Raw genomic sequence first — 26678 nt, forward strand, 5'->3', positions numbered from 1 at the left:
GAAATTAAAGATTTACACAAATGGAAAGGCGCTCCATGTTCCGTGATTGGAAGTGATTAGAAGATTCAATATTGTTAAGGTGGCAGTTCTTTCCTAATTGATTTTTAGACTCGCTGCAACCTCTATCAAAATCCCAGCAGGCATTTGTGTTGCTGCAGAAATTTTCAAACTAACCTTTAAAGTTTCTACAGGAATACAAAGGACCTATAATAGCGAAAACAATTTTGAAAAATAAGAGCAAGGTTGGAGGACATATAGTCCCTGACTCTGAAACTTACTACAGAGCTGCAGCAATCAGGACAGTGTAGTATCGTCATGAGGATGGAAAACAGAGCAAAGCGTGAAGTCCAGAAATAAAGTCTTACGTTTATGGTCAATGTATTTTCATCTAATGTGCAAGTATAATCCAATGGGGGACAGGACAGCTTTTTTTTTTTTTTTTTTTTTTTTTTTTTAAAAGCAGAAACAAACAAGAGAAACCAAATGGCGCCGGGACAATTGGATGTCCATGTGCCAAAAATCAACTTGGGTCCTTTTCTCACACCATACAAAAAGTTAACTGAAAATGCATCATACATTTAAATATAAAAGCTGAAACTATAAAACTATGAAGAAAACACATGAGAAGATTTTTGTGACCTCAGGCTAGGAAAAAGAAATTCTAGATATGATATTGAAAGAATGATTCATAAAAGAAAAAAAAAATCAATACATTGGAAATTTACCAAAGTTAAAACTTCTGCTCTTTAAAAGAAACCCATAAAGAACAGAAAAAGTCACAGACTGGGACAAAACATTTGCGAATCCGATGTCTGATAAAGGACTTCTATCTAGATCTTATGGAAATAGCTCTTAGGGGGCGCCTGGATTAAGCCTCTGCCTTCGGCTCAGGTCATGATCTCAGGGTCCTGGGATCGAGCCCTACATCAGACTCTTTGCTCAGCAGGGAGCCTGCTTCCCTTCCTCTCTCTCTGCCTCTCTGCCTACTTGTGATCTCCATCTGTCAAATAAATAAATAAAATCTTAAAAAAAAAAAAGAGAGAAATAGTACTTACAACTCAAAAAGAAGAACACAACTCAATTAAAAATGGGCAAAAGATTCAAATAGACATTTCACTAAGGAGCTTCTGTGAATGGCTAATGAGGACATGGAAAGACACTCAGCGTCATTAATCTTTAGGGAGATTTAAATGAAAACACTGCCACACACCCAGGAGGATGGCCATAACCCAAGAGACAAGAAAGTGCCAGAGGCTGGGCACGGTGTGGAGATGCTGGAGTCTTCATTGAGCTCTAGTCAGAGGTACAACAGCGCTGCCCCATTGGAACACAGTCTGGCAGTTTTAGGTTTATGTTCTCTGATGTGTCTGTCTTTCACCTGTTGTTGCTGGGTTTTTGATCACGCTGAGGAAGTTCTCTCCACTTTCAGGTTATAGAGAAACTCACCTGTATTTTCTCCCAGTAGAGTGATTTTATTTACTACATTGAGATCTTGGTCTACTTGGAATTCATGCTGCTGTACAGTGCGAGGGATAGATCCAATTTTATCTTTTTCCATATGCCAGTATCACTTAGGAAAGTCGTCCCCTTCCCCTACTGACTTGCAATGTCTCCTTCAGTGTGTACTAAATTTGCATATGCAAGTGGGAATATTTCTGGATCTCCTAGTCTGTTCCCTTGGTCTTTCTATGTATTCATGTGTCAATTCTATACTTTTGAAAATACGGAGGCTTTTTAGGACTAGCTAGCTCTACATCTTGGTCCTCTTTATTCAAGTTTTTGACTATCGCTGGTGTTTTTTCCTTTCCAATAATTTTTATAATAAAATTCTCTAGATCCAGCAAAAATCCTTATGGGATTCTTGTCATTACCTTTTATTTATAAATTAATTTTGGGAAGATTGACGTTTTTATGACCTCTCTCTTCCTGTTACGTTATGCTTTTGCACTCCCTGAACTAACTTGTCCTGTAGACTTTTGTAGTTTTTGTCCTCAGGTTTTCAGAATTTCTTATTAAGTTTATGCCCAAGTATTTTGTTTCCTCTTTCTCCATAGTGCTTACTGTCTGATGTAAGTCATACAGTACATATGTGACGGTGTCCTCTGTCATTCCTCTTGCTTCATTTGTGTGTGTGTGTGTGTGCGTGTGTGTGTGCATATCACACGCACACACACACACTATTGATTACGTATCTTCATTTTATATCTGCTTGTTTACTTTCATAATTCACGGTAGTTTCTCCTTTGATCCCATGGTCTTTTTACTAGACTGCATGAGTGTTACTGGTCTTGCCAGCTATTAGTTTCTCAGCTTCAAAGTGTTTTTGGCTAGAGCCCCGTCATTAGAACGAAGCTCCCTGTTGTCCACGGTTTGTCCTCTCCGCTGTGATGGGGGACTTGGTTGTCTCCCGGAGGCTCTCTTGGACGGCAGCTTTAGTCCTGGTTTCCCCCTGGAGAGCCTGAGATGGGGACTTGCATACCAGCCATTTATCTGAGAGGGGGTCCCGGGAAACACCAGCAGGGGGCACGAGCGTGAGGGAGGAAGGAGAGGAATACAAAGGAAGGGCTCTTGTCCAGCAGGTCTCCACTCGGGCAACTGGAACGTAGGTTCTGGAAGACCGGGTAGAGCACCCAGAGTCGTCCGAAGCATGGGGTGAGGACACCTGGGATTGCCTCAGAGTTGTCCCAGTTGCGCGGTGAGGAAGCCAGGACTTCACCCGCCCCCCCTTCCTATCCCCTTACTGGGTGCAGGATGCTTTCAGGGCCTTAAAGATTACCCTGCCAGTAGAGCAAACCAGGCCTGGCCTCACAGTCTGTGCTAAACCAGGAGACTTTCGGGAGGCTCTGGAGTCACACTGACTCCGAGTAAATCCTGTGTAGATGCTTTCTGGGTACAAAGGCTTTGTTCCCTCATCTGTATGTTAGAAATGATGACAGTATCACATGGATTGAGATGTAGCTGTGGATGTCATTGTGATGTAGATACAGGTGTCGACATCGAGACACACAGTGGGGTGTAGAAGGAGCTAGAGACACAGGCAGATACAGCTGCAGACGCCGGTGTAGACACCCACACGGAGGCAGAAGGAGGCACAGGTATAGACGGGGGCATAAGCATGCCTGGGGCCTGCTCCCTCGCTGGGACTGCGGATCCACCAGGGGCAGGACTTCTGTGCCTACTTGACCCTCTGTCCTCAACTCTGTTCCCACTTCCCCGCTCTTCTCAGGTGAGTGCTACCTTTTACGCTGTCACCAGATGTTCTCAAGCCCTCCCCTGACTGGCCCACCCCTCCCTCCTCTCCTGGACCCCTTCCCACCAGCTCCGGCTTACCCTGGATTATCTTCTGGGATGGCACTTCGGCCTCGCTTTCTTCGAGCGGTGGGGCCCCTCTGCGGGCTGGTTTTCTCTTAGGACCTGAGAACTCTGGAGGGAGGGGCCTTCCCCATGACACAGAGCCGAGGCAAGTTCTAATAAAATCAGAGTGCTGGATTAAACACGATTACGTTGCTCATTATGGCAAGTTAAAGTGATGATTCCATTTATTAAGGCCATTTAAGGTGGACACTTTGGTTCCCCGTGGGATTGTGTCCATCTCAAAGTGTCGGGTGACAGGGCCATTCTCGCGTTCCTAGAATGCAAAGGGCAGGTCGCTGGAGGAGGATGGTTTCCTTAGGTGGGTGTCATTGTGGTTCTGACTGTGGACGTTGACAGTATTTTGGGAAAGTTCAGTCTGTCTGGGTCATACAGTCATGATCTGGGGACAGCTGGTCTGAATATACTGCTGAGGGTCCCTAGCCATATTTATTTTTGATCTTTATTTTTTAAAAAGATTTTATTTATCTATTTGACAGAGAGAGAGAGAGAGAGAGAGAGAGCGTGAGCACAGGCAGGGGGAGTGGCAGGCAGAGGGAGGGGGAGAAGCAGGCCCCCCGCTGAGCAGAGAGCCTCCTGCGGGGCTTGATCCCAGGACCCTGGTATCATGACCCGAGCCAAAAACAGATGCTTACCCGATGGAGCCTCCCAGGCGCCCCACTGACCCTGTTTAGAAAGGGCGGGCGGATGGCGCAGATCTCTGTATAGCCTCTTCGCTCACGAGAAGTTGGACTGGATTGATGTTGGAACAGACCAGTTTTCTGGGACCAGTGGAGTCCCTGCAACTCCATGGATGTCTTCCTTCCTGGTGGAGGGGGAGAGACGAATACAGAACCCGTCTACTTGATCGGATACATTCCTCCGCTTGCTCCTGAGGCCACGGCCCGGAGCACAGCAGCTGCATGTTGGGTTCTCCCAAGAGTGCGAGCCTAGAGCAGGGCTGAAGTGGAAAGAAGCAGGCACAGCCGGGCCCACGTTTGAGCGTACTGCCCTTTAGAAATGGAAGAATACTGTAGGGTTTTCAGTGCAAACTTGTAAGCTCCAGACAGACGGTCAGGTGACAGCATTGTGACAAGCATGTGAAGCCATTGCCCAGTTGTTTTAGTCGGCCAGACTTAGGGAGGAAACCAGCGCTGACACAGACCAACTGCACCGTGATCGGCAAACAATGAAGTGGTGGGAGTCGCTGTCGAAAGTCTGTCGTTTCCATTGGGATTGCTGTTCGGTCATCAGCTTGCTGCTGAAGGACACTGCCGCTGGCTGGATGGGAACGGCCAGTAGCCGCTGTCACCCCAGCGTGACTTTCTTTCCCTTACAGACCATAGAAAAGTAAGACCTCACTGGCCAGTGTTGGGTGCCTACTTGTGAAATTCCCACTTGTTCAGGGGAAGAGGAGGCTCTTGCCCCTGGAAGCCTGGCCGGCCTGCCCTCTCCACATGTCGCTCCAGCAGAGACCCAGAAGCCCACCGGCCCTGGAAGAAACACCCTCTTATGCCTTGTCTGCGTGAAGAGCCCTCGCGCAGTGGCTGGAAGCGACATGTGCCTGGGCTGGTCTCCTGGGCACACAGACTCCCCCGTGCCCCTTTGTGCCAGGGTTTCAGTCTCAGAGGGACCCGGAGCTGGCTGCGGGGCGCGAGCGGTGTGCTATGAGCCTTGGGGGGACTCGCGGGCTTCCTTGCTAGCCGCAGGTGGCCCCCCAGCCGCCGCTTTATTCTGGAAGGGGCTCACCATGGACGTGCTGCCGGAGGAGTTTGGTTCTTTCTTTTTTGGGGGGTTTCCAGCCCAAAGCGTGTGCCCGCTGCAGCTGCGGAAGTATGTGCGGACGTCCTCTGCTCTCTGCGATTGGTGCACGACTTCTTTTAGGAAAAATCAAGGTTCTTTCTGTTTGTTCTTTTCAAACGGCACTAGAGCGACTGGCCACTCTCAGCATTTAGCAAGTGGGAAGTGGGCTCTTTTCCTAAGGTTAGGGTGGCTGTGGACCAGACACACAGACAAATGTACCAGGCAGGACTGAGCCTTCCGACAGCCAAGCCCAAATGTGAAACAATCAGGTACTTAGCTGGCCCGCGAAGAGGGGCTGTGGACGTTCCCGTGAATCTCACAGTGATCTAAATGCGGGCAATGAATCAAGAGCGCGTGGCCTGGACGGCTAGTCCTTCCATTGGTCTGTTCTTAACATAGTCATCTAGCGTCTGCATTAAACTTATTTATTTCCTAATGCTGGGTGATGGATTAAAAGATGTGTAGAAAATCTTTCTACAAGAGATAAGATATTGCCGGCTGCCACAACACCCCCGGCTCTTTTTGCTTTCTCTTGCTGTTTTTTTCTACTTTTCAGCGCAGAGCTGAGACCCCCACATCGTATATCTTGATTAGATGGTGGATATTACTAAGGGGATGTTTTTTAAGCCTATCATTGACACATTTAATTCATTAGGTACCAAATCCACAAGCAAATTTTGGCTGGCCATAAAACATGGTTAATCCAGGAGCTGCAATAAAAGGTGAAAAATTATGTCCCGGCAAATGTGGAATATTGCTTTTCTGTAGAGACTTTTACTGGTCTACGATATCTTTCTTCATAAATTTTTCTTGTGCTCCGTTCTCCTGGTAACTTAACCATTTGTTGTTTCCAGACCACAGAATGGCTCAATGATCCTCTACAACAGGAAGAAAGTAAAATACAGGAAGGATGGATACTGCTGGAAAAAGAGGAAAGACGGCAAGACGACCAGAGAGGACCACATGAAGCTGAAGGTCCAGGGAGTGGAGGTAAAGGCAGGAAGGCTGTCTCGGTCCGCAGATGTTGCTTCTGGGCTGTGAGGACGCGGAGTCGCTTTGGAGTAACTGGCTGCCAGTATTTTTGTTTGCCAAGACCCCGTTTGCTGTTTTGTTTTGTTTGCTGCCTTCTTACCCAAGAGTCTCCAATCCGGTTGTCCGTGAAGGCCAGGTTTAGCTAACGTCCTCGTGTTTCTTGGGAGTCCTTGATGTGCAGACTGGTATTTGCTAGGCCCCTGCAGAGTCCTGTGTTGTGTGTATCACAGAGGGACATGGAGAGTGCAGGAGCGAGGGAGAGGGGCCGCCTGAGGTCTCCCTCTCGAGGTGGCCTGGACCTGCCCCTGTTGAGTGGGTCCCTTGGGAGCTGGTGATCTCCAACCAGAGCCTGGCTTGCCTCCCTCTACTAATGGCCTCTGCTCTTTCCCTCTGGGTGTTTGGACCTCAGGGAGCTCGAAGGTGTTAAAGATAACTGGATGGGATCTCAAGGTGTGCGGGATTCTTGTGGCTGGGGTAGAGGTGGGTGATGTGGGTCACGTCTTGGGATTCGTGCAAACTTCAGCTTGGGTCCTGGGGGAAGACAGGGAACAGGCTGGCTCCTTTGCTGTTGTTCTGATGGGCTCTCACTCTGGGCGGCCGTGGAGACATTCTCCCGAGGTCGTTTCCTTGTCTGAGGGCCCGAGCCACGTGCCACAGTGGGAGAGGGAGAAGGTATGAATCACGGTGCCTTCTTGGCCTGCTGGTTAGCGAGCATCCATGTCTCAGCTGTGCTTGCTGATCCTCGTAAGGGATCTCCCCCACAAAGGATCTCCCCCGTGATCCGGTGCTGTGTCCCGCCAGGAGCTGAGAAGCTGGCCTGGGACCCGTCCAATATTTTGCACTGATGAAAGCCAGGGATTGTGGAGGCCATTGGTGTGTCGGGCCCCCAGCCTGCCGGGACTGATCACATGGACCGTGAGCCCACTTGACTTCAACGGCTCCCACTCCAGGCTGACGTTCTTTGTGACGCACTTCGTCATTGTGACTTTTTCTATATTAATCACGCGCTTTTATGGCTGTTAAAAATAGCATCCAGCGGCTTTTATTATATTACCCCACAGAGAGAGATAGCTTTTGTTTTATGTGTGTGTGTGTGTGTGTGTGTGTGTTTAAATACCCAATAACAATGCTTTCTAGAGAAGAACAAAGAAAAGCCCGGACACGAGAAATTCCTCTTCGGTACGCTCTCTCGTGTTCTGTGTTTGCACAGCGTGCTCGAGTCAGCTGGTGAGACACGAAAATGCAGATGGCCCCAGTGTGCTGGGTCTAGCTCTAGGACTGTGACTGGGGATCATACCCGCTGACCAGCCAGGGCTGCGGGGCGCGCGGGGGCTCGGAAGGAGCAGAGTGGGCAGGACACGTGCGGGGCTCTTGCTGGCACTTGCAAGGTTGCGGGAGCTCACGCCAGAGCTGCACCCTCGGCCCTGTGCCTGCAGGTCTCTGGCGGGGCTTGTCCTCGGTCCTATATAAGTCGGGAACTTCTGGTCGTCCGCTGAGACCGGGTGGAATTCTCCCTCGGCAGCAGCTCCGAAGCCCAGGGCCAAAAACCCGTCAGTGTTCCCTTTCTTCCCTCCCGTGATAAATGAGAATTGTCACTGGGTGGAATCAGAATGACGTGTGGTTGTTTTTAGGTCCTGTTTGTGTTTGGAGTTCTTTGTGGCTCATGCTTACCGTCTCCCGTGCGGACACCTGTAAGGGGGGAGCTGGGATCCTCAGGACCCCAGGGAAGGGACAGCAAGGGGTTTCTGTGACTTCCTGAGCATAAGTGGCCGTGCGGAGTGGGAACGGGAGAGGGGCTTGGAGACCCTTGGTCGGCCACATGTGGGGCCTGCTTTCTGGTTCTTGGAGAAGGAGGCCACCACGGCAGGCCCATGGTGTGGCCCAGGTGGGCGGGGATGACCCGAGAAGCTTCCTAGTGAGATGGGCTCAAAGCTCAGCTTTTGAGTTTGGGTAGGACTGTGTCCGTGACTTACCTAATATTCTAGGCTCCCCTTTCCACTTAGCGCAGGGGTCTGGTTGACAGCCCCATCCCCTTTCCCTGCTCTGCAGTGTGTCACCACGGACGCATTGGAGCCACTCCCCACTCAGCGGACTCTTAGATTCGGCTGAGCGTGTCAACATTACAGTGCGTCAGGAAATCAGCTAAGACATGTCTGCTTGTCCACGTGTGCAGCCTGGACCTGCCAGAGTGGCCGTGCGCAAGATCTGAGCATCTTGCGTTTTACTGGACACTACAAATGGCTGTGCTAATTACACGTCCAGCAGCACCAAGAGTCACCGTGCCTTCCCTACCCGCCGATGGACACACCTAGTTATCTGTGGGGATGATCACGTCGTGTTAGTGGAAGTCCTTTGTGATGGGTTGTCTACCACAGGCATAATTTTAAAGCAGCTGCAAGGAAAGACCTTTTTGGCAAGAGCAGCCCCACATCTCACTGTGCATTTCCTGCATTTGCTCCGGTATGTACCGGTGGCAGGGAAGCCCAGAGGTCATGCGGGGATAGGGGGCAGTGGTCCTCTCTACGTGGGAAGTCGCCGTGCGGACATCCATGGAGCTCTGCGTCTCACGGGAGGAGGCTTCCGGGTGGGAACCCCGACTCCTCCTTCAGTGGATTCAGCCGGATGGTTCCCAGGGACTCAGGACGTCCATCATGCCAGGCTTGGGACCAGCCCCTGCCCCTGCTGTGGGGGTGGCAGACGGTCCTGCTCAGGGTCTCAGAGATGTGCTTTTTCTTCCACTGAGCTGGCCTCCTCAGTTCAAGGGCATGATAAAGATATTCAGATCTACCGTTTAGCATATCACTTGCTATAAGCCTTCCCTCAGGCCAGGAAAACTTCCAGCCCTGTTCACGGAACTGCTCAGCAGTCCGGCTTCTTTTGTTCTCCCTGGCTGGGGCCCTAGGAACACGCGGCAGCTCGAAAGCCCATTGATTTTCTCAGCCAGGCACAGGAGGGGGCAGCCGCTTCTGAAGCTGACGAGCTGTTAAGTCCACGATTAGTCGTCTTGTCTGTAAGCCACGGAGAAGCTAGCTCGATAAGGTTTCCAGGGACGACAAAGGTTGGCAGGGAGGAAAAAGAAGGTGGTTGTGATGTCAACGTTTCATGAGATGAAATCGCAGCAGGCCGGAGGTTGGCCCTGCTCCCCAGGCAGAGTCGTGCCTGCTTCTCTGGAGCCTCGATGGGGGGAGGGGCTCTGGGGGAGGGGACTTCCTGAGAGCAGAGGGGCAGGTCTGAAGCATCCCCATGCCTCCGGGATTGCCACACTGTGGGTTAGGTGAGCTGGGTGAAGTCTTTGGGCCGAGCCGGAAGAGTTCATGTACTTTTCAAGTTCATGGAGCTGTTCTCTGGCCCCAGAAGCTTATGGCTCTATTCAGAACCTAGGCCAGCGCTGGGTTCTCTGCTTCCTGACCCCTTCTGTGCCAGATTCCCACAGCAGACAGGAACCCCACACTTCGTAAGCTGCTGGTTTATGAATCCCCAGCTCTCCTATCTCATTCAACCCTCATCGAAACATCCGTGTAAATTTCCCATTCTTAACCCATCTCATAGATGAAAAGACTGAGCCCGACAAGGTTTCTACTGCCCCTCTATCCTGCCACAAATCAGCATGGGGCCACGACTTGAGCTGAGGTTTCCCTGGTCATACAGCAAAAGCTCTTGCCATGACACCTGTTGCTCCCAGGTGTTCTGGAGGGATCTGCGGTATTTTCAGATCAAGTCAACACCTACTCTCCATCCATCAGCCAGCTGCCAAGCGCCTTCCATCCAGCACATTGTGATAGATACTGAAGATGCAGCGTTTCGATCTCACGGTAGCGGGAGGGGGAGGTGATGGCAAAACCTCAAGTCCGCATCTCCAGTGCCAGATCAGGAGGGGTGTGTTGGAGGAATGGCACGCCCGCCCTCGTGGGGAACACAGAGGAAGCATCCCTCAGGCAGACTCAGACGCCAAGAAGTGACATAAACACAGGGAAAGAGGCACTGGTGGGGGGGGCAGGAAAGCAGCAGCAGGGCTGGGACGCTGTGCTGGGCGGTAAGAGCCTGTTGAACCCCAGCTGACATGATCTGAAGCAACAGGTGGCCAGAATCGCACCATGTCAGGATCTGTCCTGGCCCCCCGTGGACCACATGCCGGCCTCTCAGGAACGAGGCCTTCTCGCCGCTGATCCTGAGGCACCCTCGCCACGGCCCGTCCTGCCTTGGTGGCCAGTGGGTGTCACGCCCAGAGGCCGTGGGCTCAGCAGCAGGCAGCAGGGACAAAGACATCCTTCCCCCACACCGAGCCCCTGCTGTGCTAGACGGGGGGGGGGGGGGGGGGGGGGGTGGGGGGGGTGGGGGGGGTGGGGGGGGTGGGGCCCTCGGCCTGGACCATCTGCCCAGATTGGAAAGTTTCGTTTTGCTGACCTGTTCGTACCTTCTCGAAGAACGGAGAGCCACGTGGACTTCTTGATAACTACCTGAAAGCCCGAAGCCTGCTGGGAGCCCCACAGCGGCGGTAACAAGGTTATGCGTTTGGACTCAGCCTCATTAAAGTGATGTTCTTTATTTGGACACTTACTCCACATATTAAAAAGTGGGAAAAAAAAAAAAAAAAAACCACCTCTTTCAAAAGTAGGAATGATATTGTAGTTACCGCATCAGGAATTAACAGGGCATGAAATAACTGTCTGCCTCGTGGCGATGCCAGATCATTCCAGCCCGGCTTGCCGCCGGAAGATAAATAGGCATCTTGCTGGCCGCCCAGGGAATGTGTGTGAAGTCGCCGGCCGCATGCATGTGGGGGGCCCCGAGCCGGTTCGGGAGACAGCTCGGAGCAGGTCAGGAGGGAAGGTGGCCGAGCCGCTGGGCTCCCGGGTTCGTCACGTTGCCCTCAGCTGTTTTGAAGAGAACCGATACTTCTTGCACCCGTGGGTGCCGGTGGGGCTAGTGGTCCCCGCCGCGGCCCTCCAGACTCGCCACGCGCCTGCCGGTGCTACTGTGGGTCACTCCTTGCTCCCAGCCTGTGGTCGCCACGGCCCCGCCGAGATGTCTGACGCTTGCGGGGGCTTCTTCCCCGGCTCTTCCAGCCGGCAGTACTCATGCCCCCGTGTCCGTAGCCCTCATCCGTCCCTCTCTTCAGGAAGTGCTCTCGGACTTGACACTGTGCTGTCCGGTTCAACAAGCAGGTAGCAGGCAGCCCGTGTTTCCTGGGTGCGGGGAAGTCTGTATCTGGTGTTGAGGCGCTGGACGGCCTATGAAGGGAAGAATAGAGAGAGGCAGTTAAGACGCGGCCTCACACTTGACAAACGTACAGAGACACAAATCAGGGCATCTCAGTGAGAGGCGCGAACTGTCACCGGAGGTTTTGGAGTGTTGGCATGGGCTGCCTTCCCCTCCTGGAGGACAGGGTCCTGGCCGGTCCCCCTGCAGGCCCTTGCTCTGAGCGGTGGCATCTGCTGAGTGACCAGCTGCCTTCCCAGTCACCCCTCGTGTGTGCCCCCCACCCCACCCCTGCTGCTGAGTCGTGGGGAGTCAGACATGCTTATCCCCATGGGGACTCCCACTCAGGCCTTGGATTTCCGATCCTGCTGCCTCTGCACCGGTGTCCAGAGCTGGTGGCTGAGCTGCTCAGGTTTCGTGATGCCAGCCTACTCGGCGGTACCTCGGACCATCTCCCTCAGCTCTCTTCTGGCTTCTAATCATCTGAGCTTCTGTGTCGTGTTCTGCTGGTGCACGAACACGTTAAAACCTAATTTCCTGTTACCTGGATGTGTTTTGGTAGAATCAATTCAGGAACTTGGATCCATAGTCTTTCTTTAATTTCTAATTACTTAGCATCCCTGGTGACATGTCCCTACCCAACTCATATAATCAAATTCTAACTAATAAATAACATTAAACTAGTGACACTTCGAAGCAGCAACAGCCTTGGTTCATGTGCTGCCGAGCTCACGGAGGCCCAGCCAGGATGGCAGTTTTGTTTCTTTTTAAGGCTCTGTCTTCCCCGACCCATGGCAGTTAACAACAACAATGACAATTATGGCAGCATTCATGCAACACCTACTGAATACCTGCTCCTGTCCTCCCCATTCTCTGTGCGCTGTGCCGTACCACGACTTGCCAGCGTCCCCATGAAGTAAGCGAAGCCGTTTTCCTCTTCCTTGGAGAAGACGTGATGAATTTCCGGGAAGATTAAGAAATGTATCTAAAGATGCCCAGCTGGTCAGTAACAGAGTCGAGATACTACCCCAGCTCTGGGATCCCAGCTCTGGGATCATGAATTCCCAGTTTCCTCATCACCAGACCACATGGGCTTTCAAAAACGCCTGCATACCCAGAAGACGTGTGCTTAGGCCAGGGGGGTCCGGGGGTGTGGGGTTTGAGCTGCAGCGCCATGCCCCCGAGCACAGGTCTCAAGTGAGACGGGATGGGGATAAGGAAGGTCTTTAGTAGAAGCGGGCGTTCCCTTCTTTATAACCCCAACCTGTCAGAGGAGAAAGAGCTCCTCGCTCACCGTTCCTCCAGCTCAGGGACCCGGCACCCTCGGGCCCCTGGGGACTGCGAGAAGATGATCTGGAGGCCTCTTGCCCTCCAGTGGGTGGGATTCTGTCCCCCAACACTCCAAATACCTACAGACCTGCTGTCACTCCTTAGCTCTGATGTCAGCCGGGTCCCATAGGAACTTTTTATATCCCCATGCCAACCTTAACTGAGGGACAACGAGTTGCATTTCTCTCTCCCACTATGAGTTGTCAGCGTCTATCTGTCCTGAAGCCATAGCTCTCGAGCTTCCAGGCATGTCACTTTGGCACGGGGATCTGTGTGCTCACGCTCCCTATGCAGGGTTGCCGGACTCAGTGCATGTACGTGTACACACACACACGTACGCATGATGCCCAGGGAAACTTGAATTTCAGATAAGCAATAAATAATTTTTCAGTTCAAGTGTGTCCCATGCAGCCACCTGGGACATACTTACACTTACGTATTATCTGTTCCTTGTCTGAAATGCACATTGGGCTGGATGTCCTGTATTTTTTCCGGCAGCCCTCTGACCATCAGAGCAGTTTCCTTTGAGTCTTTGCAGATAGAGATTTGACTGTTTGGGTACTGAAGACTCGAGCAAGAGAGTTGGTTTATCTCCAGACACAAAATCGATGCAGGGACCATAAAAACCAGGAAGGGCACTGGCCACGGCTACAGAGAAAAGGCACTCCTGGCAGTTTCCCAGCAAACCCAAGGGCTGCCAGGCCTGGGGACCCCTTGCTTTCTCTAAAAAGAGAGTCTGGGGCCACGAGGACTGCCTGAGGCCCAGGTCTTGCCCGTGGAGGCTGCTGCCTCCAGGGCGCTGATCTCCCACCAGGGATGTTTGAAGAGCTTGTTGGCAAAGAGGTGCCAGAAGATTTCGAAGGAGATGTGTTTGTAGTTTCAGCCTTCCTCATCTCTCTGGTAGATTACAGTTTGTAAAATATTTTGTAATTTCCTTTTTTAAACTTGATTTGAGCCCTATTGAGCTAGAAACTCCCTGTTGAAGGTAGAGCAGCAAGATATCAACTTGGTATGCTGAACTTGTATTTAATTATTATCATAACAGTCCCTTAACATGATTGCAGATTAGCCCACAAGGACATGAATGGAAATTTCAGCATATTCAATTACAATGGAAACTCTTGAACACCACTGTCAAAATTCACCCAAGGGTCTTTCCTTTTGGGCCCCAACATCCAGCAGGCACAAAGTTAGACGTTACTCAGAACACATAACCTTGATTCTGTAAGAATAATTTACGGCCTCATCCAGAAGCTGGGGATGCCTTTTAAGAACATGATATATATCCCACCCACCTCGGTAAATGACCAGATATGGCTGCTTGTGTTGGGTAAAGGATATCTCTGGCCTTCACTTGACCGAAGAGTAAATTATTGATCTTCTCCACATCTTTCAAATGCCCTGATGTTGCTGGGGAAATGGACTCCTCTCATTGGCGGCTGTGGCTGGTCTCCGTGTGGTGCTGTCCACGCTCAGAGGGCACGGATCTGCCGCCCGTCCTAGGAGAGTCGCCGCTGACCCCTGTAGCGGACATGAGTTAGTCACTGACACAGAGAAGGCATATGGTTTGCACACTAATTTGGCCGAGGTTTCTGCATCTGTTTCTCACAGACCAGAAAAAATCATGGGGAAGATGGAGGGGGTGGCGGTGGGCTTCTCTGCGCCCGGGAGGGGTGGCCAAGGAAGGCGTTAGTGCAGAAGCAAGAGAAGGGAACAGCTACTCGCCCTGCTGCTGGGGGCGGGGGGGGGGGGGGGAAGGGGGGAGAAGGGCGGAGTCTCGGACCCCACCCCCGATCTACTGAATCAGTGTCTGCCTTTTAGTGTCTCTTCCCATGACTCACAGGCCCATTCATTTGGAAAGGATTGGGTTAGCCATTCTCTTGCTGCTGAGTCCCTCAGTGACTCAGCCCTGGGCACATGGGTTTTTTGTTTTGTTTTCTTTTAATCTTATGTTAAGAAAAATGTCCAAAGGAAAATTTTACAGGTTGGTCTGATAGTTCATTATTTGGCTCCCGACACCTTTAAAAAGCATCTAGCTGAAATCTCTGAAGATATGCTTTGAGCTACTGGTCCTTCTTCTGCCCTTGGCCATGAAGGAGAAGGAATAGCGGGTTTCTGACAGCAAAGCACACTGGCCCCCTTGGCCTTCTTCCCTGGGGGAGCTAGCCCTGTTCCTGCATCATTTAGCTCCACCCCACGGGGCACTTTCTGTCCCCTGTTGTAACCCAGCACTTGGCATGGTACTTGCTACACATTTGGTACCCAGTAAACATGTTTTGAGTGAATGGATGAGTTGATGGATTTCTTCTGTGAAGGGGCAGACAGTAAGCAGTTCCATTTTTGCCAGCCAGACGATCTCCGTCACCCTGGTGCAGTGTGAAAGCAACCACAGATGACAGTTAAGGAATGGGTGTGAACGTGTTCCAATAAAGCTTTATTTGCCAAAACAGGGTGAGGGCCGGATTTGGACCATGGATGTGGTTTGTTACCTCCTGTTCTAGATTATGGCAGCAAGTTCTAGAAGGAGCATGGTGCTATGGAAACTCGTGAGAGATCCGATGGGGGATGATTAGGGACTTGCCTCTCCTATCCGAGCACTGGTATGTTTTTAGACTCATGTTCGCAGCCTTACAATGTTCAGGCTCGGCTTATAATTCTGTAAGGAATTAACCCTTTTGTTCATAACACACTATCACCTCCGTGTTGTTCATCATGTTTGTTCTGGCGTAGTTAGGATGTCTTCTTTCTCTTTCCTTGTTGTGGTAATACGTCCATGTGGCACAGGCGTGCTTGTTCTCAGTCTGAAGAAGCTAGGTGATGTCCCTCACAAGGGCAGTTGGGAAATGGCCTGTTTCCTCCCACAAGCCGGCTTCATGGTGCTGCAGACAGAGTAGGACAAATCCCAGGGAGGCGCTCTGAGCTCCCCTGTGCAGGGACGGCTGAGCCTAAGGCATGTGACCCTGCTGTGACTAGGTGGGTCAAGGACTCTCATGCAAGAGGGATAGGCTGAGACCCCCGCATCTTCAGGCCGGAAGTGCTTGGAAAGTAGCCTGGCCGCGTTTGCTGGGACTGTGGCCCCCAGAATAGAGACCGCAGGGAGGGTACGAATGTTATTTGTCCGTGTTTAAGTATTTACATGACAGCACGAGAAAACCGGGGACTTTCTCTTTTATCTCTACTGCCACAATTTACGTACAGTTTTATGATGGATGCAGGAGGTAGACATTTATTACAAAAGTGGAAGAGATATTGACTCTTCACGAATTGATTATTTAGAATTTATTTTATTAAATATTCTAGGTGGCGTGTGATAAACCGAACCTCTGCTGGTTTGCAGCTTAATGATTCATGCATCTGCGGCAGTGATAAGGAAATCAAAGACTCCGTTTGCCATTTCAGGGGAAGAATATGGATTATTATTAAATCTGGAATGGGCCTCTTGAGAAGCCTTCCTTAAGGGAACATGCGTATCAATAATTTCTTCTCCATACGAGAATCCTAATGTTTCACTTACGCAAACATAAATTCTGAGCAAGTAGCTGTGGTTTTCCCCTCCCTCTGGCTCCTTATATCCTGTGCTCATGGCTGACCTGCTCCAGTTCTAGCGTTCAGAGTCCTTCAGTCTCCGCATCTTTCTCCTATTTCTAATTTCTGATGCTGTTAAAAACCTCTGCTGAGTTCTATGCATGTCAGCCCCTGAGATGCTGGTGGAGACCAGGATAGTGTTCCTTTGACTTGGAATGTCCGAGGAGGTTTGTTTAAGTCTAGGAGGAGGCGAGACTGGGAGGTCTCAGAACCCCGACCGGAGTGTGGTCGGCTTATGTAGGATGTGGGATGTTGCCCTGAACCCATTCTTGGGGAAACCACCGGGCAGCAGAGCCAGCCTGGTGAGCCGCAGCAGTCACAAGGACAGCGGGTGGGCCTGCCCTGGAGTTGAGCCCACTCTCAAGTGACACGGAGCCAGGGAGTCCTAGCAGGGTGGCCGTCAGGCCCGCCATCTCAGGACAGAGGGCGTGCAGAGCTCCCGGGGGACGTCTAGCGAGAATGACAAGCCAGCACATCTCATGGTGACATTGTGAAGGGATTGGGGTTGTCTGATAGCTTGAGTTTCAAAATATTCCCCGACTTCTTTCTCTTCCTAAAACATTCGACAGATGGTCCAATGCCATAATCTTTACTGTGGGAGACTGTGGGAAACTAGCGAGGGGACCCCAAGACTCCTGATCTCGCCCAGTTTCCTTACTCCCCTGCGCAAAGCAGCCCAATCCTTCCATGGTATGACACCCCCGACATTGACATGTTTTCTTGAACCCCTCGCTTGCTTATGTGCTTTTATACATGGAGTCAGACCTAATTGTCAGCATGATGCTGTAGTGAGCTCAGTTTCCCCGAAGAACACACACTGAATGTTTGCAGTTATTTCTTACAAACGAAACCGCTTGGGTCTCCACGGGACGAATCAGTCCAGGAAGAAGTGAGCTCACTAGTTGCTGCAAAATAGTTGAATGAGTGCACTACAGCCCCCATCTAAAGGTGGGCACAGAGGGGGCTCCCTGGCCTGGTACAGCAGGTTCGTGTTTGGTTCTTCTGCTCTCCTGGGATCCATTTTCCCTTTATGCCTGACGATCAGAACCCCTGAACCAGGAGGTGGGTTTGGGCATGCTCCCCTTTCCTCGTTTGCTTGCTCAGAGTCTGTCCCCCCAGCACTGAGCGCGGGAGGGACTCCGTTTCTATTTGCTCAGAGTCTAGGGAGCCTGACTGCGCGCGGGTCCTGGAACCTGGGGAGAGGTGTGCGTTGCGGGATGCTGGGACACCACCCCCCGGGGCTGAGGTGGGGCATTCCCCCGCGGAGAGAGCCCCCACATTTGCCTTTTCCTGGGAGACAGTGAAGAAGCCTCGTGGAAGCAGCTTCCCTCCCAAATTAATGAACACTTTCAGACATGATATGAAATGTTTGGAAACGAGACGCAGCACAGTATTTTGCCCGTATTTTTTTTTTTTTTCCTTTCACAACACCTGGCAATAAAATTCTTGGGCTAAATACCAGATGAGTGTTGCCTCATAATGTATAGTAACTTCGTCTATAACTTTTTTAAGCCCTCCAGATGGAAGCACGGTATAAATGTGGAGAGCTTGAGAGGGGAAATGAAAATAAATGCACTAAGAAATAAAGAATCTGTTTTTTATACTTTCTTTTGCAAATAGTGTTTGCAATGACATATTGTGAATGGACTGAATTATAACAAAAACGGAAATGAAACAGAGCTCGGGGGTAGGGAGAGCAATTGTTACACTCACTTTAACTGATATAATGCAAAAGCAACGCTTTTTACACTCAATTAGTTTGCACATTGTGTTGGACACAAACCAGAATGTAGAACATTTTTGGGTTTTGTTTTTACATGATTAAGGGAGACGAGATGAAATAAATTCAGTAAATTACCCTGCGTTCCTTTTCGGTCGGAGATACTTTTGTTTTGTTTCTCCTCACCCCTGCTAGTGAATGAATGATGCCGGCTCCTCCAGCGGGCGACCTCTGGTCCCAAGCGAGAAGCTCTTTCCAGAGATCAGTGGACTTTCAGTAGAGTGCCTTCCTCTGCCTCAGGGCCATCTTTTGCTGCACAAACAGGGTTACGAATCAGAGCTGTTTACATTTGGTATTTGACCATATTTTGTGCTTTGAATATCAGAGTAGGAGAGTGAGCATGATAGCAGCTAACAGATGTTTGCAAGCATTTAGGCAACGAAAGTATTTCCGAGGCTGTGTATTTCAAGATCCTTGTTTAATTTATTTTGCTTCATTATCCTTTCTTGCATTTTTAATGCTCTTAATATGATAATATTAAGAACTGCAGTGTGTGACTCTATGCTGCTCATTTGAATAGATGCTAGATGGGCAGGGGGACATGGGGTGACGCTGCAAGCCAGGACCCAGCCTGGCGCCCTCCTATAAGCAGCTCCGTCTCCTGCAGGTGGGGTCTGGAAGGGACCAGGTCTCCACCACAAAGCATGTAGGAAAGGGTTTTTCTTTGCCGTGCGTACCAGTCCTGTGGGGGTTCTGATTCGTTCGGTCTGAGGGGGCCTGAGGTGCTGCCTCCAGAGAGAACTCCCAGGAGATGCGGGCACTGCTTTGAGTGGCGCGAAGCTGCTCTGATGCACGCTTTGAACAGTGAGGGTGCGTAGACATCAGGGAGGGGAAGTCGCGTCAGCTGGTTGCCCGGGGCTGCTGGTCAACTCCCAGCACCCCCTCCCTAGCTGAAACCAACCAACAGCTGTGACCAGGCCGAGCCCGGGTACCTAGTGTGTGCGAAGCTTTCCTTCTGGTGCAGAGCTTGTGGCCAGGGCTCTGACTCTGGTCTTCTTTCCTACGAGCGGAAGGAAAGCCACACTGTATGTAGTGCGCTCCAAGATCCTGTGCTTTATGCGCAAAACCGCAAATACTCATAAGAAAACAACGGGAGAGACCTGTTAGGTATAATATCCAATTACAATTATTTTTTTTCCTCCAAAAGGCACGTCAAATAAATAATGCAGTTTATGTTACTTCTAGAAAATGCAGCAGCATTAGTTAATTTACATAAATTATACAACTCATTATCTTTGTTTATAAAAAGCCTTAGCAATATTTTGGCTTATGGATCTAAAATGGAAAAACCCCCAGATTTCACTTCAGTGGAACTTTGCTTTCCTGCAGTCACCTTTTTATTTATTTACAGAAAGAGCGTCTGTCTGACAGATCCCCTTAGGATTACTGCCCTTTCCTGGTGATGAATGGAATGCATTAAGTCTGACTTTTGTTTATAAAAAGCCAAATAAATACCAGTGAAGGCAGCCAAGAACCTAGAGCTCGGGGCGGCCATGGCAGCTTCCCCTGCCGGCTCTGCCTGCTGCCCGACATCAGGGCCAGTGGGACAGGGTGAGGAAGGCGCTGAAGGCACTGCGGGGGGCCAGGAAGCAAGTTTTCCCTCCTTTTGTCTTCCACATAAATCCTCAGGCGGCTCAGGTTAGTGGCCGCGGTGCCTCCTCCTGGTGCCCGACCTATGAGCAGGCGGACTCTTCCCGTGTTGTCCGAAACGACGGCCACGAGCTGCGCATCGTTGCTGAGCGCCTGCCTTGTGCCTACTCTGAATGGTGATGAGCTGGGTGTGTAAAATACACGCTGCCTTCACAGACTTAATAGGAAGGAGAAGCCCTGTTAAATAACCCGTTAATATTTATATTGATTACGCATTACAAGATTTTTAAATATGTTGGCTAGACAAAACACATCCTTAAAATTAGCCTCACCTGTTTCTTCTGACTTCTTTACCGTTGCTGCTGGGCCAGGTAAAGTGGGGCTTGCGCTGCACTCACTGAACAGTGCTGGGACCCAGGCTCACTCACCAAGAGGTTGCGGACCTGGATTACTTTGAAGCGTGCCCGTCATTTAGACTCTGATTCTAATTCTTCCACTGGCCCTGCATCAGGATCTGACTAATAATCAGAAACTTAAGATGCAATGCCAGGGCAAGGGCAGGTCCTGTTTGATGGTGTGGTTGGAGATTTGAAGGACCCATAGGAGAACAACATGATATGAGAAAATTGAACTCTTATCCCTCGATAGTGCTGAGCTGATGCTTCTGGCTTGAATATTAAAGTCTCTGCCTGTGGATGGACGAGCCCAGCTCCCAGGTTACTTCAGAGTGGAAACCGGCGAATCCTAAATTCTTCATCGTGTATGCAGACCCATTTGAATGGCAAGAGAGAAGGGCAGCCCTGGGGCAGGTCTGCAGAGTTGGGGCGTGCTTGTTAGAGCAGGGAATGGTGGACAGGCTTCTGTGTGTGGGGAGACTTGTGCTGTGCCACATGTCAGGGTATCTGGACATTGGGTATCGGTGTGTGCCACATGGAAGTCAATGCCAGCAGGTCTTCTGGCTGAGAGGGCAGAGTCTGAGACCCCCCAAAGCTGCAGGCTGCCCCCCTGAAGGGAACAGGGCCTGGACCTCTTTGCCTTCATCACACTTGCTGGGTTAGAGACAAAGTGATTTCTGTCGCTCTTGAGTTGTTGATTATTTCTTTGCTTCTCCCATCCATCCGTTCATTTAAGAAACCTTATTATAAGCCCACGGCACGCTAGGTGCTTTGCTAGGCATTAGAGATACAGTGATCTACATAGCAGACCCATTGTCCACTCTCTTGAAGCTCTCCTGAATGGGGGAGGGACAGACATGGCAGAGGTCAGCAGCAAGTACCTCAGGACCCCTGAGCGAAGTGCTAAGGGGATTGCAGCAGGAACGTGCCCAAGCCAAGAGCAATGGCCAGGCGTTGGGTTTTGGTGGTTCAGGAGAGCCTGAATGAGGCAGGAACATTCTACATGTGACTCAAAGGACGAAGAGCTGGGATGGGGCATTCTCAGCAAACAGGACAGCATGAGTCTCTCAGGTGAGAAAGACCTTGTTTTCCTGTTGACAGAACGCGACCAGTGTACCTGGAGACAGGGACAAGGACAGGGTCGTGTGAGTTGTGGCCAGAGGGGCCTGGAGCCGGGTCATGTGGGGGCTCAGATGAGGTAAGGATTTTGCACTTTGCTCTCAGGGATTTTATGAGGTGTCTTGGAGGTGGAGGGGAAAGTTCTGGGTGGGTGACTTGGACCCGGACCGAGCGGTATTGGGTGCAACTGGGCGCACTGCTTAATCCCTCGGGGTGTTGGTTTCCTTACCTACAAAGTGGGGTGGCTGAGGTAGGAGAAGAGAGACTAGCCAGAATGTTTGGGGGTAGTTCTGGGTACCTTCAAGGCCCTGGCAGTTTGAAGTCTTCAACCCTGGTGTTTTTGTGTTCCTTGGCCTCATAATATACTAGAAGGCAGAACGATCCTTGGCCGTGCTGCAGAATCACCGTGGGCTGCTAGGGTGCTAATGTGTAGTCTGGGGTGGGACATGGGCATCTTTAATTTTTATTTTTATTTTATTTTATTTTTTTAAAAGATTTTATTTATTTATTTGACAGACAGAGATCACAAGTAGGCAGAGAAGCAGGCAGAGAGAGAGAGGGAAGCAGGCTCCCTGCTGAGCAGAGATGTGGGGCTCGATCCCAGGACCCTGACATCATGACCTGAGCCGAAGGCAGAGGCTTTAACCCAATGAGCCACCCAGGCACCCTGGCGTCTGTAATTTTTAAAGAGCTTACCAGGTGTTTGGTTCTACATATTGGATAAATTGGAGATCCCCTGGGGATTGTGCCTCTAAGAGGGAATAAAGGTGGCCCCTGTGTCCAGAGACTGTCTGTGTAATATTATGTCAGACACCTGAGACATACAGAGTCTCCTGGGATCCCTCCAAGTCCAAATATGTAGGCCTATCATTAGACCAAGGGTCTTAGTTTGGAAATTATAATTACCTCACTTTGCACAAAGGGAATCTGGTGTAACCCACAGAATAAATCCATGGTAGACTGAGGGGCTTTCTGGTAGGTTTTGTTACACTGACAAGTTATTTGCTGAGAAGGCAAAGGGATTGGTTGTCATGCATGCTGCTAGTGATCTTGATATTTGGAGGTTATGACACAGCTGGTGAAGAACATTCTGACGCATCTACCTACCATCCCCTAGCCACCTCCACTGCCATGAGTAAGTCAGGGGAGTATCTGCAACAGGTTAAGCACCCAAGGACAGAGCTAAGTGTGAATTCCATTATGTCTTGTACATCTCTAAGAATACCCAGACACCTCTAATGGCAATGACAGAGTAATTGGTAGCAAACTTAGCATCCCACCAAAACCAACTAGAACTCTGGAAACGTATGTGAAATGACTGTTGTCAGTTGGACAACAAGTACTGCAGGAATCTGATGTCTGAGAAGAGTAAACAAGATGAGTTCTGGCTTTGGGGCTGTAGACTTCTTCCCAGTAGCATAGAGATGGGTACCAAAACAGAACTTGGCAGTCTAGCTGAGTTGAGGAGATCTAGATCAGAGTTTGGGGTGGCCAAGACAACTGGAGTTTATAGGGAAGATTACTGTAAAGAGGGAACATAAACAGAGGAAGAGATCCAGAAATTTGCATAGTAGGTCTCCTTGAGTCATTGGCTAAATACCAAGCAGAGTATGTATAAGGTGAAACTCCATGAGGTTGCTCAAAGGAAACAACTACTGGGAGCTGTCACTAAAACTTCTCAGAACACACGTGCAACTGGGAGATGTTCAGGTTTGAACTAGGCTGTGTGAAGAGATGTTATTGAACACCTGGGGCATTTATTAGAGACCTCAGAAGGGCCACACCTTAAGAATAGGACAGATTCTCCCTGGAATAAAGACTAATCTAGACTCACCCTAGCAAAGCACAAGAAACCTCACAATAAGCAAGCTAATCTGAAAGTAATGCAAACACCAGACATAACAAAATGCAACATTCTTTAAAGTATGACAGCAAAAATCTACACTCAATAGTATATCATGGACAGTGCCCTGTGTTCAATCAAAAAGAATTACACATGTAAAAACCAGGGAGATATGACCCATATCTGGGATAAAAATCAGTCAGTAGAAATGGAGCCCCAAATGAAATCAATATGAAATTAGAAGACAAAGACTTTAAAGAAGCTATTATAAATATCTTCAGTGATTTAAAAGAAAAGATAAATAGTGCAAGGAGAGGATTATAAGAAAAAATACCCAAATAAAACTTGTAGAATTTCAATATGATATCTAAAGTGAAAATTTTACCAGATGACTATATTAGTTATTGACTAAGGGGTACAAAATGACCACAAATTTAGCAGCTTAAAACAACACATGTTTATTATCTCACAGTTTCTGAGAGTTTGGAATCCATATGTGGTTTACCTGAATCCTCTGTTTAAGGTCTCTAATAAGGCTGCTACAATCAATATGTCATCCAGGACTGAGTTCTTATCTGAAAGCTCAGATGAAGAGGATCTACTTCAAAACTTGCTTAGTTGCTGTAAGAATTCAGCTCTTTGGAAGATGTTGGACTGAGGGCTTTGGTTCCTATCTGGGTCTTAGCCAGAGGACATCTTTGGTTCCTTGCATATGGACTTCTCCAACATGGCAGCTTGAGTCATCAAAGTATATAACACACAAAGAAAATAAAGAGAGTTTGCTAGCAAAACAGAATTCACAGTCTCTTATAAACTAATCACAGATGTGACATCCCATCACCTTTAATGTATCCTATTGATTAGAAACAAGTCATCAATAAGTCCATGAAAAAGAGATGGAGATTAACACAGGGGTATGACTAATAGAGGTCAAGACCACTGGGGCCATCTTAGAGTCTAATTATCACAATGGGCATAATGGTGGATTGGGCACTAGAAACAAAGGTCAATGAACTTGAAGATACAGCGATAGAAACACCTGAAAATAAAGAACCCAGGCAAGAAAGGGTAGGAGAAAAATAAGAGACTCGGTGAACTGGAAACATATCAAGTGATTTGATGTACCTGTAACTGGAGACCCGGACTATGGTCAAGTGGGAACGGGAGCAGCAGAAAAATATTGAAGATGTAATGGTCAAGATTCTTCCAAATTTGATGCAAACTATAAAGTCATAGATCTAAGACGCTCAATGAACCTGAACATTAGGCAGGACAAATACATTGGAAAGAACACCAAGAATTGTCATAATCAAATTACTGAATACCAGCAGCAAAGAAGTAGTCTTTTAATTAGGCAAAGGAAGAAAAAAAAAAAAAAAAAAAGACAAATCACAAGAATTACTACTGATTTCTCATTATTAACACTGAAAGCTAGAAGACAATGACACACCTTTTCATTACTAAAACTTTACACTTCTTTATTAAATGAACACATTATTTAAAAAGGAAGGTGAAATAAGACATTTTTAGGCAAAAAAACCCCCAAAAAACCCAAAACAGGATAATTTACCACTGGCAGATCTCTACCATAGGACATATAGGATGTTCCTCAGGATGAAGAAAAATGTTACTAGATGAAAACTCAAATTTACGCAAAAGAATGAGGAAAACCAGAAATGGTAAATATGTAGGTAAATATAAAATACACATCTTATTGTTTTTAAAATTCTCTTTGAAAGATAATTGACAAAAATTATAAAGTTATAGCTCTTAATGCCTGTAACAAAAAACAAGATCCCAAACAATAACCTAAACTTCCAACTCAGAAAATTAGATTAAAAAAGCAAATGGCACCTAGAGTATGCAGGAGGAAAATAAAAAAGACAAAAAGACCACATTATACATAACACTATTTATATGAAATGCTCAAAATAGGGCAAACTATAGAGACAGAAAGTAGAGCAGTAGTTGCCGAGGGCTGAAGGAGTGTGTGTTGGGTGGGCATAGTGAATGCCAGCTAACGGGTATAAGGTTTCTTTCTGGGGTGATGAAAATGTTCTGAAATTATGGTGATGATTGCATAAGACTATATACTAAAAACATTGAGAGACACTTTAATGAGTGAAGTTTATGGTATGTAAGATATATATCAACAACTGTTAAAAATAAGATGATTGTCTAAAGCAAAATATAACAGAGCAAAGTGCATGACAACAATAATACAAAGGAAAGCAGTGGGAAGTGGGAGTATATTGTTGAAAGATTCTTACAGTACTGATATGCTGTAACTATCTGAAGCTAGAATACTATGATTAAAGATACATACTACAAATCCTAGAGCAGCCACTAAAATCTAAGAGAAATAGCCAGCAAGCCAATAGTGGAGATGAAGTGGAATACTGAAAAGAATGAAGCCAGGAAAAGGAGGAAAATGAAACCGATAGGACAAATAGAAAACACATAGTTCGATGGTAGAGATAAACCAAACTGTATACATTATTATATCAACTATAAGTGGGTTAAACATTCCAATTAAAAGCTAGAGATTATCATAATGGACAAAAAAAGTAAGGCCCACCTACATACTTTCTACAAGAAATATACTTTAATAATAAAGACACCAATAAGTCAGAAGTAAAAAAATGGTTAAAAGATATAGTGTGCAAACTATAAGAAAGCTGAAGTGACTATTATCAAGTCCTTCAGGAGAAGGACTGCTACTAAAAATAGAGACATTTCATAATGACAAAAGGGTCAGTCCATCAAGAAGACATAACAGTCCTAAATGTGTACTCATCTAATTATATGGCTTCATAATACATGCCAAGTGATGGAACGGAAAGGAGGAACAGAGGAATTCATCATTATAGAGGGACATGTCAACATGCCTTACTCAGTAATGAATAAAATAGACAGGAATTCAGTAACAACTTCAAAACTTGCATAACGCTATCAACTAACTTGATCTAATTGACATTTTTGAGACAAAATACCCAACAATAGAATATATTTTTTCAAATGCACTTAAAAGTTTTAGTAGGCCATGTGCTGTAATACAAAACAAGTCTCATTAAATTTAAAAGGATTATTGTTTTTCTGGAAGCAACTGAATTTAGAATTTCAAATGTAAAATATATACCTGAAGAATTTCCAAATATTTAGAAATTAAACAACACATCTCTAAGGGTAAAAGGAAATAAAATCATAAAGGAAACTAGAAAATAATGTGAAATGAATAAAAATCAAAACACAACATATAAAATTTGTCTGATGCACCTAAAGCAAGTCTTAGAAAAAAAATTCATTCTTACAAATGCTTGTATTAAATACTTATATATTATTTACACTTGAAATCAATAAATGTAATTCATACTAACAAATGTTTACAAGATGAACTGAACTTTCACATTAAGAAGCTAGAAGAATAGCCAATGAAAACCAAACTAGAAAAAAGGCAATTGTACAGATAATAGTGAAATCAATGAAACAGTAAATAGACAAACAAATAATACAAAAACTGGTTCTTTGCAAAGATCAATAAAATGACAAGCCTGTCGCTAGTCTAGTCAAGAAACAAAAGAGAGAGAACACAAGTTATTGACATCATGGAGGAAAAGGACACATGATCACAGATGCTAGACAGATTAAAGGT

At 48.0% G+C, this 26678-nt stretch overlaps 1 protein-coding gene across 15 annotated transcripts in view; it reads left to right on the forward strand.

The window, feature by feature from the left end:
* The window catches only part of CAMTA1 (calmodulin binding transcription activator 1), an 815661-nt gene that overhangs the window by 405003 nt on the left and 383980 nt on the right, over positions 1 to 26678 (forward strand). For all 15 annotated transcript variants that reach the window (XR_009345336.1, XR_009345329.1, XR_009345330.1 and 12 more), the window contains one exon: positions 6009 to 6144. Coding sequence is in view for 7 of the 15 variants with exons in the window: in XM_059137385.1 (XP_058993368.1) it covers positions 6009 to 6144 (136 nt within the window). In the remaining 8 variants the exon portion in view is untranslated. The remainder of the gene's footprint in view (positions 1 to 6008; positions 6145 to 26678) is intronic.

The sequence above is a fragment of the Mustela lutreola genome, chromosome 10 (genome assembly GCF_030435805.1).
Source record: "Mustela lutreola isolate mMusLut2 chromosome 10, mMusLut2.pri, whole genome shotgun sequence".
NCBI lineage: Eukaryota > Metazoa > Chordata > Mammalia > Carnivora > Mustelidae > Mustela > Mustela lutreola.